The 22,102-nt window shown below is 33.4% G+C and overlaps 1 protein-coding gene across 1 annotated transcript in view; it reads right to left on the bottom strand.

Moving 5' to 3' along the window:
- Positions 1-1,160: 1,160 nt before the first annotated feature.
- Positions 1,161-22,102, bottom strand: part of DHX15 (DEAH-box helicase 15) — a 74,676-nt gene continuing 53,734 nt past the window's right edge. The window contains exons 11-14 of the mRNA XM_074229696.1: positions 20,933-21,055; positions 17,919-18,109; positions 12,602-12,771; positions 1,161-11,622 (exon numbers count right to left, since the gene is read on the bottom strand). Of these exons, the coding sequence (XP_074085797.1) occupies positions 11,505-11,622; positions 12,602-12,771; positions 17,919-18,109; positions 20,933-21,055 (602 nt within the window). The 3' untranslated portion in view covers positions 1,161-11,504. The remainder of the gene's footprint in view (positions 11,623-12,601; positions 12,772-17,918; positions 18,110-20,932; positions 21,056-22,102) is intronic.

Raw genomic sequence — 22,102 nt, 5'->3', positions numbered from 1 at the left:
AAAAGACCTCCTGCTGGGTGCCAGGCTCCATGGGGAAGTAAAATAAATAAGACATAGTTAATTGTGTCAACTCTGCTTAATTATGTCAATAGAACTTGGAAAGCAAGGTTTGCTAAGGAATTCAGAATCAGAGTTGATTGTTAAGGCAAGGATAGACTACCCAGAGATTGTATTAATCTGACTACATCAATAAATAAACTAGGGTATACAAATAATACCTCAGAAGTAAAAGATAGGACTTTCAGCCTCCTAGTGTAGAGGGAATGGGTAATGGTGTGAGTATACCTGGCTTGGGGGTTTAGACATCTGACTCAGCCAATCACTTACTTACAAGGTTGACCTCCCAGAGGTGACAGGAAGGAACTCTGGAAAACTGTAAAATGTGGTAGAAACAGGAATTGTCAAATTTATGTGTACAATGCTGTGGTTTTAAGAGATTAAGATGTAAAGAATTAAATCAAAACTGAAAAATACCATTTTCCATTTTCCTCTGTATAGCTCAAGAAGTATTCCTCCAAACTTTATCTGATTAAAAAGTCTGATCTTTATCCTTAAATTCTAATCAAATAATTTAACAGCCTCATTGACAATTTTCAGTTCCCTCCCTGACCTAATGGATCGCTTAAAATAGCCAAAAACTTCACTGACAATCATTACCCAGTTTGAAAATTTTTGTCATGAATTCTTATCAGTTAGAAAAATCAGTTTAGAAAGATGATTTTTAAAACAAGTTTTGGACTGCATACCTGCAAATGACAGGCAGCTTATTTAGAAAGAGAACTGCACAGAAAGATTAGGAGACAGATTCTAGTAACATAATAAAATAGATATAAGACCTTGGAAAAGTCACTGAGATTCTCCAAACCTGTATCTTCAAAGATAATTACACTAGTTTTAAAGTTTGTAAAGTGCTTTGCATACATTAGTTCATTTGGGACTTACAATCCTGTGAATTATATGTATCATGCTTCCCATTTTATCACCTTGACTGAGCTCACATGACTTACTACTTTTCCTATTTTACAAGATGGTGGTAGTGGGGAAATGATCATTAGGTGAGCCTAAGTCATATATATATATATATATATATATATATATATATATATATATATATATATATGTCTATATCTCATCAAAATAGAATTTGAACTCATATTTCTGACTTCATGATTCCACTCTCTATTTGGACCAGATGATCTCTAAAATTTAGCCCTACTCATTCCGTAATCACATCATATCAACACAACTATCATTTAAAAGACCAAGAAATCTAATTTTTGATTTGCATTTTGAAATGGTACATAACTTCAGGTTAGAAGAATATTTTCAAAAATAGAAAATTAACTCATTGAAAGGTAAAACCCACCACTCCAGCAAACCAAAGTAGATTTTTCAATTCAGCAGAAAATTTGAATTGGCAAAAGCAAGCCAAAAAATAGCTTGCAAAGCTACAGCTTTCCACAAAGTATGGTCAGGTCATCTAACTGATGCTTGGTTTAACTCTTCATTGTTTATGCTCTTTGTAGCAAAGTAAGGTGGAGTTTAAATGTGTTATGCTTAGAAAAATCAAATGGTAAGAAATGCTTTTCAATGTCAGAGTTGTTTAACAGATTTAAAATGATCAACAGTCAAATTATGTGGCATCCAATTCTGGCTTTATTCACTGAACCCACATGTGCCTTGGCAACAGATGTCTGCGTATATTACACATATACAGTTGAAAGACTACTGTATAACTTTTGATGTAAAGTGGAAAATTTTTTAAAAAATCATTTCAAAATCAAATCTTATATAATGGAAACACTTTAAGCACAGCATTCACATGCTCTTACTGTGGGTCCTAGAGGCTTATCTAAACGCAGGCAACACAATTAAACCACCTTCACTCAAAATGGTGTCAAGATGAAACTACCTATTTACAGACCACTGATAAGTTATGACAACACTATTTCTCTGCCTGTCACTGCATTTCTTTTAACCTCCTGGCACTAGGAGTCAGGATTTCCTCAACACTATGGACTTATCTCTAATGCATTAGTGCAGAAGAGTTGAAAATCTGGGCTGCTACTGCCATATACAGAAATGGAAAGATGATTTGGAAATAAAGGGAAGAAAAGTGATGAACTGCCACATTATCTGTTCTTAAAAGTTTCCAATTTTCAATAAAAGATAAAAAACCCATAAAACTTTATATATTATACAATTGGTAGAAAAATAAATCTAGCAGGCCTGGAAATTCTGATATGAAACATGATGGTCAATGATTCCCTATATTAGAGAATTTATATAACAGCAGTAGTTAACCCATGTTTCTACTTGTGCTAAATTTGTACACACACAAACACACACACACATGCAAAAACTACACATAATGTCAAGATAAACTTGTCAAACTTTGATATTGTTTACAACTGTTCATTACTAGAGAAAAAGTTAAAAACTTGGCAAAAAGGAAACATTTAAGGCTCTAATGTGAAATTATTCCACTATCACCTTTTTCAGAATTTCCTATCAGACTAAAAGCCAAATAAGAATGGCTCTTTAATATGAGAATACGAAGCTAATTTTGTTAACATTCTCTCTGCATATGCAAATAGGCAAAATGGAAAATAGGATCTGTAAAGAAAATTTACTAAAATGAGGCTCAAATATTTGTTCCCATATAGCTACATGAAAAGTGTTGGTATCTGGTAATCCAACCAAGGTCCATGCTTGCTTTCCTTATTGCTACAAACCCCTGAGAGGGGCTGAATCAGACTGGAAAGGCAAAAGGTCTCATTGGGTCTCATTCAAGTATTTGACCCAGAAATAATTTCATAAGGTAATTTGTAATCAACAACAGGAATAGATTTTGTGAAGTGTAAAGATTGCTCCAATATTCCCTAAGAGATATGAAATTAAGGATCACTTGAAGGGCACTCTACAATATATTACCAGAAGGAATTATGCAGGAAAAGAACTAAAAAGGATCTCAAACAATTCTATAATTGAGAAAGATGGGTTGGGGCACATGGCAAGGAATAGCCAACCGTCAGCCTCCATGCTGTGTTGGCATCAAGCTGTCATGAGAATTCAAGGAAAGCTCCTAGCACTTTGAATGATCTCTTAAGTGGAGAATATATATATATATGAAAAGACATAAGAGACGAGAAAGCACAGATCAACTGGATCACCTACAGTCAATTTAAAATGTAAGCTGAATGGATTCAGACATTAGTTTGGTACTAAATTTTGTCTTTTATTTACTTTTGGCATTTGTGATCATAGTTTAGGAAACTTCCAGGGCAGTTACTACCTTTACGCATATATACAACCCTTTAATGAATTGCAAGGAGAGGTAAACAAGTTTGCCCAGTCAGTATTTATTTGTCAGAGGCTTAAGTCATTCCAAGGCCATTCTTTTATCCTCTATGCTGCCCCACCTAATGTTAAATAAAGCAAAATAACTAAGAAACTGTCAGGGTACAATCCATACACATTTTTCATTAAGCCAAAGGCTATGCATGCATCTTGATGACCTTAAGAAATATGAGAACAAGGAGCTAGCTAAGGACAAAAGAATTCTGAATAGTCAAAATAGAGGGTAATAAAGTCACTGTTTGGTGCCTAAGTCTCTTCCAATCCAAATTACTCTCAATTTACACCAAATTTATTTATTATTTATTTCTAAGTCACTACAATTGAAGCAACAGATCAGATATGTTTGAACAATGGAGGTAGTAAAACTTGGAAGAAGCAAAAAAGACGAACCCATATAAGTCACAAAAGCAGGGTCATCTGGGGCCATTCAATTACGAACACCCAAGGCTTGTTCCATTCTGCAGTAGCTCATGAAGCCAGCCCTGGATTATCATGGAGTACTAGAATTAGTGTTCATAATGAAGCTGTCATCAAGAAAAAGTTAAATTAGATTCCACATCCCCTGTTTAAGAAAAGATAATTGTGGGTAATACATTTTAAAAAGATTTCCATCTAAAATAGTTAAATATAATAATAAAAAAATCTAGTACTGACAAAGGTAAGCACCAATAATCTGGAAAATTCACTTTTGTGGAAGAGGTGTTACTATTATAAAAGCAAATATAAATCTTAAAACAATCATCTATTTCGCATTATCCACATCATTGCTTCACTCCATTAGTATAGATCAAGAGCTTAACACAAAGGAAAATTCTCATGGAATATGATGTGACTAAAGCAGAAAAAAAAAGCCTCAGGATCTCCTAATCACCAAGCAAGCAACACCCCTCGGAAAGTCCTGGCTCTCCACTGAAAAGGCGTCTTCTTGGAGCCTGGAAAAGGCTGCAATCAGCTGGGGTCTCCTGAATAGCAGAGGACCAATATTTTCAAGAACATGGGATGGCTGGGTGGAAGACTCCAGAAATAGGGCCTAGATGACCCTCTGCTTATTCCTTTCAACAGTTATAATTTAAAAGAGGAGATAGTACTTGGAAAGGAAGTCGCTCTGGATCTGGAGTCAGAAAACCACCAAGTCCCAGCTCTGCAAATCAGTGGCTAGACCAGTTTTGTTACTTGTACAAAGGCTAGAATACTGTTTGCCCTCATTCTATAGGGAAATGAAAATCGAAGCAGTTAAGTAGGTGCGCTTAAATGTTTTAGATCTAGAAAATATTACTTTATAGTTCTTTCCAATGCTTCTATAAACCAGGAAATTTTTATATGAAGGTCATCAGTAAAATTGCCTATATTTTTGGAAGATAAGAACAAAGTATATGTTGGGAAATTAATAAACTAATCAAGGTATTTTTGGTCATGTATAAAAAAGTCACAGACTTTCTCAAAGTTAGTACTTCAGTGCCTTAAGAGGGTAGGCATTTATTTTTAGTTTTTGCAAGGTCAAGTGACTTGCCTAAGATCCCACAGCTAGGTAAGTTTCTGAGGCCACATTTGAACTCGGGTCCTCCTGACTCCAGGGCCAATGCTTGATCCACTGTGCCACCTAGCAGCCCCAAAGCATTTATTTCTAGGAGCATTTTCACACACTCAAAATCTTATGTAGGAATTGTTGTATACATACCCCTATAGTAAAGTCATTCATCTTTAGAGGAAGTACAAGTAGTCACCTCTGAAAATGGTGCAAAGAATTCATTAGCAGAGCCCGTTTCCCTTTTAAGAATTACTTTCAGTATCAACTTATTTCAACATTAAGCATCCATTTCATTCAGTGTGAGAATGTTTAACACAAAAAAAATCTACAATTCTTCCAAAAAGGCAGTTTTTAAGATGTGGCTAGAAAGACTAATCGACTTGATTGCAGCAATCAGCCTCTATGAATCTAGGTAACTGAAGTCTTGAGACAAAAGGTGCATTTCTCTAACTTCATAGAAATCAGAGTAGTAAGGGAACTTGGTAGAAATTGTCCTGAAACAAAAATCTTCTATTAAAAAATTACATTTGTTTTCCAGCCTTTGCCTAAAGACTCCTATAGAGTGTAAACCCACTATTTTCCAAAGCAGTATGTTCAACTTTGGGCTAGTTCTAATTACTACAAGTTTTTTCTTATATAAAATCCACATCTTTTGCAATCCTATCCATTGCTTCTAGGCCTGTCCTAATTTTCTCTAACTTTACAGGACCTGTCACAGAGTTTATGATTTATTGGCATAGCCTTTTGAGAACCCAGGGTTACCTCCATGAGGTACCACAGAGCAGCACTTTATTGAAAGTTCATCAACAATACACATTTATTTTGCATCTACAAGGGAAAAATGAATATACTTGAGGAAAACTCAAACATCAGAAGACATGAAATTGGAAGATTTAGCAAAAAAAAGCAAGAAAATGTAAAATACAGTAATGCAGGTATAATATAAACCATAGTTCAATCTAAGAAACAAATACATTTCGGTAATGTATTTAATCTTAGGAAGTACATACATTTCAGACAAAATTCCCAAAATAAAGCTTTAAGACTTTTACAATATATCTTTCCAGTAACTTGTTTTTATCTTTTTTACTGTTGATAAGCATAACTATGGTTGCTTTGCAAACATATAAAGCAAAATACACTAAAGATAACCTCAAATACCCAGTCCATCACAATACATAGTGAAATCCTTTTTCATGCTGTCTACTAATAGGTCACAAGTTATTTTCATTGATCTTTCAAAATTAAAATCTTGAGAACAAAAATAGCACTGGTAGACTCTACCTGTGTAAAGCATCTATCTCTGTAGCATCTGGGCTCTCAGATGAGGTATTATGTATGTACTAGTGCCATAAAGTTTAAGTTTCTCTAGTGCTGTTATTCCACTGTACAGTTCACAACACTATGAACAAAATACTCTTACAATCATTAAGAAATATTTGTCCCCAAATCATTGTTTTGAAGAGCTTCCATGCAACAAATTGCTCTCAGTAAAAACACCTATCTTAATTTCCTTCTGCTCATTCCTCAGTTATTAGGCATGTCTAATATATATAGAAAAGAAATAAAATTCTATTTTTCAAATGACTTGTGAATACCTTGTAAATCACATAGAGAATTTATGGTCTGAAATAAAGTCTGTATAAAACATCAAATTCCCCTACTGAATTATCTACAGAAGAACTGTCACTATTGCTTCTGTTTAAGGTAGAACAAATGATTAAAACATGGGGGGGGGGTGTTACCATGTAAAAATACAGATGTAATGCAAATTTATTAAAAAAAACAGTATTTTTTGATTTCTAAAAGATTATTTTATTAAATCATAAGGGTTCTTTAATCTTCATACTAATCCAACCCACAAATACCAAAGGGCTGGCCTTTCCAATCCCCAACAATGGATAACCCTCCACCATTTTTTATGCTAAACTCAGTATTCTAACACTGGTCAGCAAACTATTTGGGCAAACCTTTTGCCCTTATTTATTTAATTCCACATAGTAGCTGCCTTAGGTCTTTTCCAAATTCTAAAATGTCTCCAAACTAGTTCAATTCACTCTAAGCAAATGAGTTCTCTTAAATTTCTAGAATATCTCTATTACAAAACATTTCTTTTTCTCTTCCAAGGCTAATTCTTTCACTTATAATAATTCCATCTCCCTCATATATCTTCAATGTTTTACCTCTATAGTAGTTCCTTTGCTTCTGCCTGAAAACATGGCCAGCTCTCTAGTATTAAAAACCAAAACTTTTCTCAATCTCTTCTTTAACTTCCCTTCAAACAAATTTCTCCAAAAGATTACTATAAACATTGCCTTTATTTCCTTTATCCTTTTTCAATCCCTTGCAAATTAATTTAATGGTCATTCTATTGAAACTACGTTCTCCAAAATCTTATTACTGCTAGAAAGAATTAAACTTCCTAAATGTCATTAAAAGTATTCCTCTTAAGTTTTAAGCTCACCACATCCCTATGACCTTTTAATCTTACATTTCTCTGTAACCTCAAAATTTGTCTCTTTTGACTTCTACGACAGTACATGCCGTTTTTCACCTCCCTGGTCAAATCTCTTGTCCCTGAATGAAGTCTGTCCTATAAGTCTGACATGTTATTTCCCAGAATTACTTGTTGACTAAAATACTATCTTTCTTGAATCAGATAAATATCCCATTTTTCCTAAGGATGTGAGCTTTCTCACCTTATCTTCTTATACTGATCACACACAGGTTTAAAATAAAGTACATCAAATCTCTATTTAGGATGTAAGTCCCTGAAAGGAAGGGGACTAAGGAGACCTCTCATATTTTTCCAACTATGTAAACTTTAGGACATTATTTTACAAACAGTAGGCACTCAAAATAATATATGCTGAATGATAAATTTGGCCAAATTTGTATTTGCAAATTATTCAGGAATACAATCAGATGTAATTGTCCCACGGGACAAAAAAAATAAAAAAAAAAACAAAGCCAAGTACACAAAACTTATTTGTTACATTTACATATCAAACAGACCTCTCCTGACTCTAATGGAACAAGACTTAACACAACTAACTGAATTCTCACTTAATTAGCAGTAAGCATCAACACTATACTAGAAAGAACACTTTGTTACACAAACTATAAACCAAGATAATATTCTTTAGAAGCCTTCTTATAATACCATGAAGGGACTCAAAAAATGGACTATACTGAGATTTCCCAGAAAACTTTTTTTTTTTGCTAATATGAGATTTTACAATCTTAAAATATGCTATTTAAAAAGCCAAACACAGCATCAAGAATGGCTGGCTTGGAGGCAATCAACATAAAAAAAATGTTTTAAAGAACTTACTTGTCAAATGTGATAAAATCCCTTGTGACACTGCTATTAGCAAAACAACTCATAACAATCCCCAATTCTTTTATCTTAGTCCATTATTAGAATCATACAATTTGAGAGTTGGAATCAAACTCCAAGTCTTCCACTCTTAAGCCCTATTTTTGACAAATGAACTTAATCAGTACAGAATCTGAAAGCTGGAAGACCTTCAGCAGTAATCTAGTTGAACATGTCTGACAAGTGATCCTGCAGCCATATCTAGAATATGGTGTTCAGTTGTCTAAGTTTCCCTGAAAGAAAGATTCTGATAAGCTGGATCAATCCAAGAAAACAGATTCAGAGGGATGAAATGTCTGAAAATTATGTAAAGGGAGACAATCTTTTCATACAATGTATCATACAGAAAAGGAACAAATGGGTTAGACAAGAACCAACAAATATTGTTAGAACTAAGAACTAACAAATAATGTTTCAAATTCACATAAGGAAAAACTTAAAAAGAGACCGGCACTTTAATCAATGGCTGGATGATTAATAATGATGCTTTTGAAGTATTTTTCACTGAGTTGGGTTAGTTCTTAAGACTTCTAAGTTGCCACTAAAGTCCTATGATTCTGAGGTTGCATTTAAAATCCTCTTTCAAAATGCCATTCTCATACCAACTGCTTATACTTCAAGAGATAAAGAGCACCTTTTTTTGTTGTAAATAGGCCTGAAAAATTTCTTAAGTGAAGAAAACAACTGAAAAAGACCCTTGTCTTTTGATACTAATGTCTGGCTTATTTTTAATATGATAGTATCTAGTTGGCCATGGTTATAGACTTGTCCTTTCTTGACCTCAGTCTACTCATCTAAAATTCTATGACTGTTTAGTCTCCAAATTACATAATTTAAAGAGTACAAGGAACATTAAATTAACAGCTGCTTTTTTCATGGAAAAATTAACCTCAAATTTCTTTTTGGGAAAATAAAATACATAACAATTTAACTAACATATTAAGCAAAATTTAATTCTAAAGTAGGAATTGGAAAGCTTTATAACAACCATGGCACATAATGTCACTTCCACACGTTTTTCAATCATTAGAAAGCTTAAGCTTTGGTCAGACAACTTCAGGTTAAAATATCATTAAATATGATTGAAGGCAGGGAAGTTCCTACTGTGTCCTAATGGTAATTCTCAGGAGCAATAAGTCTACCCTATTAGACAGTTAATACTTAAAAACTGTTAAACTATGCCTTGAAAATCTGAAAATCTTTGCTCAATACCAACTTAAATGCATAGCTTTCAAGCATCAAATTTAAAGTTCAAGATCATTCCATTTTAAGTAAGCCACATTGGAATCTATAGATTTTTATAGACTGTAAAAGGCTCCAATTGACATTCACAATGACCCAGAAACTGCACACTTGTAGATATTTTTAAACAGGTCATTTTTTAAACTCTTTTCCTTTGACAAAACTTTCCCACGAAAACACATTTTGAGTCAAGTGTCAGTAGGTCACTTTTATTAAGCTTAGCCTTTAAAAAGGAAAAAGAAAGAAAAAAAAGAAACATATTGGCCTCTAGCAGGTAATGCAGTCAAAGGACTCGAGTGCAGTGAGTTTTTAAATTGATCAATAAAGATATTCCAAATGTAATCAGGCATATTCTCCCAGTGTAGAAATTATTCTTTGGAAACAAATTTCATTATTTCCTTCAAGGTCACTAGGGCACTATTTAGTAAACAATAGCTACCATTTAAGGCCTTAGTGCTTCAAAGAGTTAATGTTACAAAATAGGTCTGAATCCTATAAATCCTAAAAAATCAACTACTAAAATGTACCTTTGAATCACAATTACAGACCTACAAATTTGTCTTTAAAAATTGATAAAATGAAATATTTAATAGCACATTTATTTTAATAGCTTAAACCTACAGTTGAAAAAAAAAACTGGTTTATGTGAGATCCAGAAAAAGAATGAAGTTTTTCCTGGAGTCAAAAATGAACCATTTTTTTTGTCATGTTAAAATTTGTTTGATTTAGCCTAACTGCCAAGTTAAAAATTCAAATTCATGATTTAAAAATGTTTTACCTTTAAAATGAATGATGCTCCCTGACCCAGGAAATTCAACACTCAGGATCTATTCTGATCAGTTTCACAAAGCACTAACATGAAAACAGCATCTTTTATATGCAAAAAAGAATGCTGACTATTACAACTTTTTTTCTTCCTTTTTTGGAGGGTCAGTGTAGTGTAGAGGGGATCCAAAGCCTGTGATTTCATCAGTGTGGAAGAAATTCTGTGTGAAAATTCCATCCACTGATATAGGTCAGAAACTCTCTTATAAATTAATGGTCTAACTAAATTAAGTTGTCTATGACATGGGAGAGCATAAATGACCAGCCCAGGATCACAAATTACTTAGCTAGTATATATATGACACAGGACTGCAACTCTGTTTAAAAATATCAGTCCTGTCCCCTCTCCCTCCACCCTTGAATAAAATATATATCATGGGTGGAAAAAATCATCATATATTGTTTTCTGGAGGTTTTATATTGGATGAAAACCATGTACTAGCATTCTCATTTTGTCCAATTTTATATCTTATTTAACAAACCAAGATTCCAGGATAGGCTCTTTGAATGATAAATTTGATTAATTTCTATGAAGTCACTGTAGAGAAAAGCAAATAGACCTGAGTTTATATGATATAACATGTAAACCTTTTGCTTATATCACAGATGTTACATTTATCATTACTTAAGTATTTAGCATTTACACAGGGTGTGGGTGTGGGTGGAGGGAATCTATCCATTCTGAGACCAGAACAAAGATACTGAAGTACTCTGGCCAAAATTAGTATAAATAGACTTTATTGAAGTCATTGCCTCTGTACTGAGACTGAAGATTGTGTCTACATAAGCACAAGTTGTAACATTTCACAACTTCTAAAAGGAATGTCAACAATTACAACGATCATGCATACCATGGTCGATAATCACATTTTAGAAGCATTTTCAACCATTTCTAAAGAAATGCTTTAACATTGTTATATATATAGAACTACTTTCAATAAACTGCAAAACATTGATCGACTTTTCCAGTATGAGCTACAGTGTCAACACAAAAGGGAGGCATAAATGTTTAATTTATGAAATCAGAATGGAATATTTACTGTAAAGAAAAATTAAAAAGCTTTCAAATAAAGGCCATTATTGAACCAATGTGAAGAGCACAACTTGAACTTTGAGTTCATTCATCTTTTAAAGCTGTCCTCTGAATAACTTCAGTTCAAAGCACTCAATTCAGTACTGTGAATATTCCTTGGATTGAAGTTTGGCAATGATGCGGTCCAATTGTCTCTTTGCTTCGCACTGTGGGAAATTGCTCATATCATAATATTGAGGGGCAATTTTCACCAACCTGTCAATAAAAATTTAAAAGTTACTTTATTAATAACATGTGATTAAAACACCATAAGGCAATATTTATTATCTGAACAACAGTTACGGATAATATACTGATAAACACAATAAAATCTGCAAATCCAATCCATTAATAAAAACGCATGTAAAATAGTCCAAGTATTCCAATATTAAATAATAATCTCAATATTTTTTTTTCCTGGCTTTTGCAAAGCAGTGTGGGGTTAAGTGACTTGCCCAAGATCACATAGCTAGGTAATTATTAAGTGTCTGAGGCTGGATTTGAACCCAGGTCTTCCTAACACCAGGACTGGTGCTCTATCCACTGCATCACCTAGCTGCCCCCATGACTTTTAACTAATGAATAAATTAATAATAATAAAGAATAATAATAAATTAATAAACTAAATATCTTTAGTATCTGAGGCCTGATTTGATCTCAGATTGTCCTGGCTTCAGGTCACTGCAGGCTCTATCCATTGCAGCACCCACTTGCCCCTTTCTTATGTGGTAAAGTGGGGATAATAACATCTGTATTAACTACCTTGCAAAAGTATAGTGAATGTTTAGTAAACATTAAATTTGATACCAATGTAAATTAATATTCTTATGGATTGTCCAATGTCTGAATTACAGATATCAACTGAGAAGTCCTTTGGCTAGAGAGCAACAACAAGCTTAAGTGTGGTGACTGCAAATAGTTGTGATTCTTACATTTAAAGAGTAAGACAAGCATAGTCCAGATTAATTTTCTAGGCATATCAAGTCCAGGCATATCAAGTGTGCAAAAAGGGAAAAACAACTGGGAGAAGATCCTCCACAACACAGTACTACAAACGTAATTCCTTTACTCATTTTGAACTTGTTTAATTCATGAATAGACATCATCAATGAGCACATTCATATGGTGTTAACTATTTTTCTACAATATGATTCTAAAGAAAAATGTAATATTTTAGATAAAAACACCTACTTACCATTCTGGTTTGATATCTGTACATGTCCGAATATAATTCTTTGTTGTAAGGACAAATTCATTGTAGAGCACCCATTCTGGCTTATGATCCAGAACAGTTGAAGGATGTAACTGCACTACTTGGTTGTCCTTTACAGTTAAGTAATGCCCTGTTCGTTCCAAATGCGCCACCTAAAATCAAAACCAAGCTAAATCAGTACAAAGCTGTGATATACCAAATGAAAAGTTAAAGTGGGTTAAGAAATGCTTAAGTATAGATACTGCCTTCAATTTTTGTTGCTTTAGATTTCATGGCTCCTGTCATATAAATTACCTTTAAAAAGTTCAATTTGGTGCAGCTAGGTGGTGCAGTGGATAGAGCACCAGCCCTGGAGTTAGGAGGATCTGAGTTCAAATCTGATCTCATTCACTTGAGAATTGCTTAGCTATGTGACCTTGGGCAAGTCACTTAAAACCCCATTGCCTCAAATAAAATTTCTTTTTTTCCTCTAACTTTTGGCTACTTCTAGTGTTAGAACAGATGGAGCACTTATAAAATCAGGTTTTGTATGATCTACCTTTACATGCAATTTCCTGGAATGCAACTTAAAAGATTATTGAAAATATTCAAACCCAGCACTACCCAGGTAGCTTTAGACCCCATACCTTTTGAGGTTCAGTTTCCTAGTTTGTAAAATGAAGTGATCAAACAAAGTGATCTAAGTTCCCTTCTTGCATTAAATATTATGCTTCTATAACCTTTTATAGAGCTTATGGAAAGTAGCAGTAGGGGTTATTTTATAACCATCTCACCAAAGAGGAAATAGGGCTGATACATAATGAATGCTTATTCAATTTATTGAAATAATCTAAACCTAACAAACTTGGTCTTCCAGCCTACTAGCAGATTGGAGCTATGAATATAACAATAGCAGTTAATGAATGATGTCAAAATTGTGAGATATGTTTGAGACACCCAGGAGGAAACATTCATCACACAGGGATACAAGACTGGAAGCTAAGAGAGAATTGGATATGGAAATCTGGGAGTCACTGATAGGAAATAACTGAATTCATGAAAACTTAATTAGATGACCAACAAAGTTAAAGGGAGGTTGGGAGGAAGAGGGCACAGGAAAGATAGGGAGTTAAGTCCTCAAATGAAGGTGAAATACAGATAATGATCTAGGAAAGGAGACTAAGGAGCAGTGAGAATAGTGGAAGAAAGAAAAATGAGCAAAGAACAATCTTATTCCAACTCTGAGAAGAGTATCTAGGAGGGCTGTTTTATCAGAGATGTCAAGGAGGAAAAGGAGAAATGATTTCACTTTTTGTTCAGAGAAGTATTTAATATATCTAAAACACTTTCTAACAAAATGGTTAATTTTTAAAAAATAGTAATTAAAAGAGTAAAGCTTCAAATGTCTGCAAAATACATAAAACATTACAATCCTTCCTCTCAACAATTAAGTGCTATTGTAGTAGGTTCTGGTTAGTAGATTTAGTTAAATCAGATATAAAGTCAATTATGATGAAGCCTATAAAAATAACCCCCCTGTGCATATGGATTATATTAGCATTTTTTGCAGTAAAAAAATAGAGATAAATAAGTGTCTATTGATTGAAGATTGGTTAAAGCAATTAGTTAATAGAATGGAATATTACAGTGCAGTAAGAAATTCTGAGTATTATGTATATAAAGCAAAAGACTTACATGAAGTGATGTAAAACTATTAGATAGAACAAGAAAACAATATAAAACTATAAAAAAATATAAATAGAAAAGAAAAGTTCCCACAAAACAAAACCAAATGCTGGCAAAGTGACCATCCTTGGACTTGAACTAAAAAGATCAGAAGGCACTTCTCTTTCTGTTTCTTTGTGGAATGGTTATCGATGAATGTGGATCACTGTATAAAATGTCATGCTGACAGCACTAACACTTCTCTCAGGTGATATTGCATTAATCTCTATTATAATACTATCCTAAGGCCTTGCAATTTTTAAAGCACTTTGTTCAAAATAACACCATGGGATAGCTAGTTCAATGTTAGTACCCCTTTTCACAGATGATATAACTGAGATACACTCTGATCAGCTAGTAAATGATATGACATTTAATTTTTTTCTCAGGTCCCCAAGATTCCAAAATCAGGTATTTTCCCAATATATGATACTGCCTTCAAACATTCCATGTTTGATGAAGATCTGCAAAAGCTTCTATCACTTATAACATTATTTTTTAATTCTCACTGATAAAATGATGGTATATAATAGTGACTACACAACTTTAGTTAATCAAAATGGGGAATTTACTCTTCCAATTTCAGGCTGGGTTCTGAAATAAAAGTATGGCTAAACAAAATACTACTTTATCAAAGCAAGTGCTTCATTAAAAAAGTATCACAGAAGATGAGTGATTTGACCCAGGTCACATAACAGTGGGAAAATTAGGACACCACATACAACAAAAATTAGTTCATCTCTCAGGTCTTTCCCTTCTATAAAAGATAGGTGGAACCCATTCAGCTTTGAAGAAATCCTGGCATTCTATGATTAGATTACAGATGAACAGTTTAGTTACTTATTATGTCACTCAAATTTTAAATATAATTGTAAAATCCTAATGAGGATTATGCTATATTACATAATTTATAGTACCATGAAGAAAAAGTAAATTGGAGGAATTTAAAATCTTTAAGGGGAAAGATGCTTTAAAATATGATAAAAATTTTCTCACTATTTTCTCTTCCCATTTCCTTAAAAATCAGTATTTTAAATATCAAAAGGTAATCGAGATAAAGTGAAAAATTAAAAATTAAGTGAGGTGAGGATGAGGTAGATTATCTCCATTTTCTACCAGCACTTTCCATCTTCAGACATGATATGTTTAAACATCCTCAACTATAAGGATAAGTTCCATTTATACTCAGTCATTTCTTTTCTTATCAACTGTAAGAAATGGAGAAAAAAATAGCCATAGTAGGGCTTTGTATATTATTCTTCATATAAGTACTCTATTGTGGTTAATAGGGTTTATTTAATTTTTAAAGGATTATTTTTTTTTAGCCTGCAGAAAGATAATTTTTTTTCTCCTATAGAGAATACCAGAGGAAATTACAGCAGACAATATTTAAAATTTAAAAGAATTTAAGGGTTGATGAAGTAAAGAAATGGGATGACATGAATACTTATGGGGTTTTCTTTCCTGAAAAACCAAGGAAAATCAACTATCTTCAAAGGTCCAAGAAGACTAAAGGTAATTCTTGCCTTTGTGGGTTCAGAGTAAAGTAGATCAGTCTAAAACAGTCTAGACACATAATGCTCAATTATTCTTTTCTATACGTTTTTAGTATAAACAGTAAAAACACAGACTAGGGAAAAAAGTGAGAATTAAAGTATAGGTACAGATCCAGATAACTCTAATGACATGAATGCAAGGACTGTATGCAAACAACTATTTTCTATAATCTACTATATAACAGAAAATGTTCTCACCCTGGTTTCTACATTCAATTCATTCTCACAAAAGCAAAAGATTTTGTCTCTTAATATCTTTGAACCCAATTTGTCTCAAGCAGATTCTTTGGCAATATACTTTATATATAAAGTATACACACACACACATACACACAGAGAAACAGTTGTAGATACATATCAAGTAACATAGACACATAAGGCATATATAGAAATAAGTACGACATGGGATACTTTGATACAGGGAAATACCTAGGAAAGCAGATTAGAAGGAAGCACCTAGAAAAGTGACTAGGATTTGAAGGGATGTATTTTAATAGGTAGAGATAGGGATGAAGTACATTCCAGACATGGGGGTTGGCCAGGAGAGGGCATAATGAGATTGAGGAACAGCTATTAGTCCAATTTTAGCTGAAATGGAATATGTAAATGAGGAGTGTTTAATGGAGGCAACTTTAATGTCAAGTTAAGGATTTTAATTAGATTAATCTAGACAATAAATGAAAATTTCAAACATGGAAAGCATGGCCAAACCTCTAAAGTCGGTTCTCGGAAGGATGGACTGAAGGAAAGGAAAGGAAAGGAAAGCCTTAAAGCCAGAGACTCAAAGAGTAAATGGTAATACTGATTTATCTCAACTTTTGTAAAGGGGATACCAAGACCAGCACAATCCTTGCTCTCCAGGACATTTGGGGTGGTGGTGGTAACAACACATAAATTGCTTTGTCCACAGAAGTAACATACAAAATGAAAGAAAAGAACCAGTTACACGAATCAGGGAACTGGGGTCACATGAGGAACAATGAGAAGAAAAATTAATTCCTGATGCTTGCTAGGTAATTAGCAAGCTCAATGCTAGCTCATCTTATGTAAGGAGTCACCAAATATGAATCAAAAAATTTTTACAGTACTATGAGTATTAATATAAAAAATATTTTGTGGGTAGGATCAATAGGACTTGACAATCAACTATATTTGAGGAAGAAGAATGATACCTGAGATCACGGGAATAAGTGAGACCGCCTAAAAAAATGGAAAAACCATTTAAAAGCTGACACTAGAAAGTTTCCTCACTTGACCTTGTAGAATACTAACATTTACCACATAGGTGCAAAAATCCCCTTAAAGCGAAAACAGAATTATCAGCTTCTAATTCTCCACTAGCCTAATTATAAACAATTCTCAGGGAGACAGTTCCAGGAATTATGTGAATCTTGAAGGGGACATAAAGCACTGGAGTGGGTAGAATCTCACTCATTAAACCTAGTTTAACTTTCTGTGTTCACCAGTTGTTGAAAAGCACAAACTTTATTTCCAATTATAAAATGAAAATAGCCTAAGGCTAAAATAGAGTAATTCAAATCACACTTTTACATCTGGGGGGGGGGTCATCATCATATGAATATTGTTAATCATTTCATCGTTCTATAGCCAATATTCTAGTTATGTAAGCTTTCTGGTTGTTTAGATTAAGAAAATTTAATTGAAAAAAAAAAAACATTTATCAAGTATTAATGCCTTCTTTTCACTTTTCAAGTAATAAATGTCAGTTATGTAGCTTCATAATGACCAGATTGGCCATTTGATACAATTTGGATTACATTAATAAAACTAAAATTTAAGCATGCATGATTTGCAATGCCAACTTTGCCATTTACTGGGTTAATTGGTTACACATTCTTAGACACATAAAATTTCTTAATAAAAGCTCCTCTGAGACATCCTGACTAAACAACCTTTTAAGAGCAATTTTCACTGGATTTCTTAAATTCACCTCACATTTGAAGAATTAAAGGCTAATTAGCGAAAAGCAAAGAATATCAATGTGAACAGGGGACTTTTACCCTATTTTCTTCACATACCTGCATAAAATACCCAGTAACCAAAGCTTTTCTTATATTAATGTAATAGTCTCTGCTCGTGAAATCTGTACTTCTACGAGGCAAATTAAATCTGTCCATGATTCGCGACAGCTGCTGGCGTACATTGTCTGCAGACATCAGGGACCTGTAGTTAATGAAGTTGTCATAACACCACTGAACCGACTCATGATCTGCAATAAAAAAAAAAAGAAAAATAGAAAAAGAGGATATGTATCACCTAATTTACCTAATTAAGAAAAAGTGTAACTAAATGGTCAAACCAGGGGAAAAAAGTACTTTATTTACCTTTTCAGAATATATGAAAAACCACAGTAAACTCTTATCATTATAAAAGATTAGATGACAAAATGAAACACTTTCCAAATCCTTAGTGAGTCAATATAGAGATGAGACAATTTCAAAACCAATTGCTTTGTTCTCCCCCATGACCTTTCAAGAAGCAAATTTTATACTAATAAAATGATCAAGGGCAGGGAGGCTCCAAGTTCAAATTCTGTCTCTTGTCACTGGCTAGGTGACCTCAGACCATATCTCCAAGATTCACTTTCCTCTCTAGTAAAATGAAGGTGCTGACGTAAATGTCTTCTAACCTGCCCCCCCCCTCCAATTCCATTATAACAATCCCCGGGTGATATGATTCCATTACAAAATTTTTGCTTAAATTCATTGGAATAAAATCCAGAATCAAGAAATTTCTTTTCAATTTTAAACTGTAATTTGCTTGGCTGTAATGTTATTAAACTCATATACAAGTAGTACCTTTTAGATTTAAAATGAGATGGGTTCTAATAATTCACTTAAAACACGGGATCAAAAATCATACGATTTTACACTGGAAGGGAATTCAGAAACCATCCAAGTCTTCTCTCACTTTACATTATAAAAAAAAAAAAGGAAACTAAAGACTAAGAAGGTCGAGTAACTGACTCATGGTCAAGCAGCTAGTGAGTGTCAGCAATGATTCAATCTCAGGTTTCTCCTGACTTCAAGATCAAGGATTTTTTTTAGTAGTCCCTACTGATTTCTAAGAACTCCCAGTCCTATTGTCTACAGCCCTATCTAGGTAATGCAAACTATGGAATGGTAAAAATTAACACTGTGGCTTGATGCCTCATCCTTTCTTGTGTCCATATTTAAATATCACTATTACCTGGAAAAAAAAATTAATGTGTGACCCATGTGGATCAAGATGGCAAAAAATTTACTGAATCTTGTCACAAATAGACAGTTTCACATGGCATTTGAAGCCTCACAAATTATTTCTAACACAGTCTTTACTTCAAAGCATCTTTAACAGTAACTGTGTTACTTTATAGATATAAAGACTTCGTATCTTAAAAACTGTGTTTAAACTTCCACTTGACAGACTATACCTCACAAAATATATTGGAAGCAAATTATCACTGGCATACTATAAGGAATAGAGCTATATCCATATTTCTCAAAAACAAAAAAAGTTGAGTTATTTGTATGAGGTTCTGCCTTCTAACAGGTTTATACTTATACCATTTAAGAAAATTGGCTATGCTGAAATAGAATGGTACTTAAAAACCAAAAGTGAATCAATTTTTTATTACTCCCATAAGAGATTATCTGTGACAATTTTTAAAAAAAATTTCTTTGTACATTACTTCTGTTTAATTAATTTGTTATCATAAGCCAAAAACAAACAAAATACTAGAAAAACAAATGAAAACCCTCTGACTTAAAAATCTAAGGTACCCTTTAAAAACAAAATTCTTATGGATGATTATGTCCCTGTGAAAGACAAGTAACAACTAAAAAAGTGACAACTCAAATAAAACTCTCCTTGGTTTCTTTATTTTGCTGGAAGAGCTTGATAATTAAAAGTTCAAAAACATAGGTGAGATTTCTGTTTCTCTGTATCTCAAACTATTTTCACTGAAATAGTCTTTGCTAGGAGAAATGGCAAAGCATAGAAGATAAAGGTTAGAGTCAGGCCAAAATGGGTTCAAGTCCTGTTTCTGACACAGCCAGCTGAGAGACCAAGGGCAAGTTAATTAACCTCCTAGGCAACTTTCAAAGAGGACAAACTACAGGGCAGGTTGCTGATCCATAGCTACAGGAGTTTCCTAAGCCTAAAATTACATGGTCAGATCTTTTCTCTGTCATTGACACTAAAAAAAAAAAAATAAACCTTAACAATGTAACTTAAAAGATGAAATGGAAAGATGAATTTAGTAGTGTCTTTTTTCCCCTAATTAACTCCAGTCCCTTGTTGATGTGAGAAATTGAAAATTTGCATGCTCAATTCAGAAAAGGTAAGTAATTCCCAGGAGTTAATGGTAAGGGAGAGTTATAGAGGAGAAAGAAACGTAAAGAGAGGTCAAACAAGAAGTTAATTATTGACCTGACTCCTTTCCTGAGCAGTAATAGACAAATTACATAAATGTCATTGGGACAGCATGATCTAAGAAAGCTAATGTTTTATCACTTCCAAAACAATTAGAACCAGAAACAAAAAGAGATTTAGAGGCCTCTGAATGAAAACTATCTTTTATTTTTATATGATCAGAAACCTTATATAGCAACAACTCTGCATAAATAATCTTAAGAAAAATTAAGTTTTCAGTCTACCGATAAATAACATCATCACAATATGGTTTTATGAACACCACAAAACTCATGCTTTACATTTGGATTAATTTTCTTACAAATATCTGTCACATGGCCTAGAAATGATTGATTTAAAAAATTAGAATAAAAAATTATTACTGATCAAAAAATATTTAAGATATGGCTTTATTGTTGGAACAGAGGATTACTAAAATAAAATAAATTTAGCCAGAATGTTTTTTTTAATCACAGGCAAGAATTTAAAGTAACTATAGATGTGGTTCTAATGGAAAGGTCTCATTAATATCAATAAATACACCAACACAAAAATGAATGAAAGTCAAATGAGAAATAGAAATCAATGTTATTACTTAACATTTAGGAAAAAGTAGAAATTAAATGTAATTAAAACCTACTTTGTTTAAAAGCGTGGTAAACGTTCAGCAGTGTCAGATGATCTCCATCTATGTGGGCAAACCTCATCTTGGCTTCATCTGCTGCTTTCTTGGCCTCCGTGGGGCGAACAAAACACTGTGGGACTAAACAAGGTTGGTATGGGCCCAACACAAACGCCCATATCGATGAGTCACGCATTCACAGACAGAGGAACAAGGCCTAGCTAGGTCAGTTCACAGAGCATAGGGCAGGGCAGGATGGCCTCCAACTGCATCTTGGACTGTTTACTACCTTGATTTGGTACATCAACACCTAACCACATCTGTAAGACAAGAGGGTTTCAAAGCTACAGAGTACCTGATTATTTTGACTAGAACTAAAAGTAGGCATCAAAACAGCTATTCTGAAGGCCATCAAGATTGCTAAAAGTATACAAGGAGAGCTCAAGAGAACTTATTTCAAAAAACCAGTGCTGATAGCTCTACCAATAACCAGAATTATGGTGACAACGGCCTTTTAACTAAATATGTCTTCAAAAAAGAAGTCCACTAAATAACACAATTTAAGAACTTTACTTCACCACTGCTGTGGTTATAAACAATTTTTACAACTAGTCCTATTGACCACAATTAAATGAAAAAGATGAAATAGTGTTGTGGCTGTCACCACTGGTCGGTATTACTATAAGCACCGATGTGCAGAAGCATATGTGAACAAGAAAATCAAGGAAACTTAGGTTTTGATGGTAGCAGTAGTGGTGGAAGGTTAAACCGCCCTTTACTATTATTTAAATTAAGGAAATTCAACCAAAAGGCTGGGGGAATACAGCCTATTCTTTCAGTATCTTAAAGTACCAATAGAATCCTAATGAAGATTTTTAAAAATGGTATTATGAATCAATATCCCCAAATAAAAACCAATACTCAGTAATAGAAAAGTGGACACTGTGAGTCCTTGACATTATTTCAAGGGTCATCCAGAATGCCAGTAAGGTAAGCCCAGTATGTAGTTGTATGAAGCCCCAATCTTAATTCAAATAAGGCTTTAGTCAATACAAGGTGTTTTGTATGCTGCATTAAAAAATACAACTTTCCTTAAACCACTATAGCAATTCCATATTCATAAGATTATAAAAAAAATTAAGTATGTAACAAATTGGGACCTTTTTCAACACATTTTAAAAGTAAAGT

This window comes from Macrotis lagotis, chromosome 3 (assembly GCF_037893015.1).
Source record: "Macrotis lagotis isolate mMagLag1 chromosome 3, bilby.v1.9.chrom.fasta, whole genome shotgun sequence".
NCBI lineage: Eukaryota > Metazoa > Chordata > Mammalia > Peramelemorphia > Peramelidae > Macrotis > Macrotis lagotis.
This window is presented reverse-complemented; position numbering and strand designations above follow the sequence as displayed.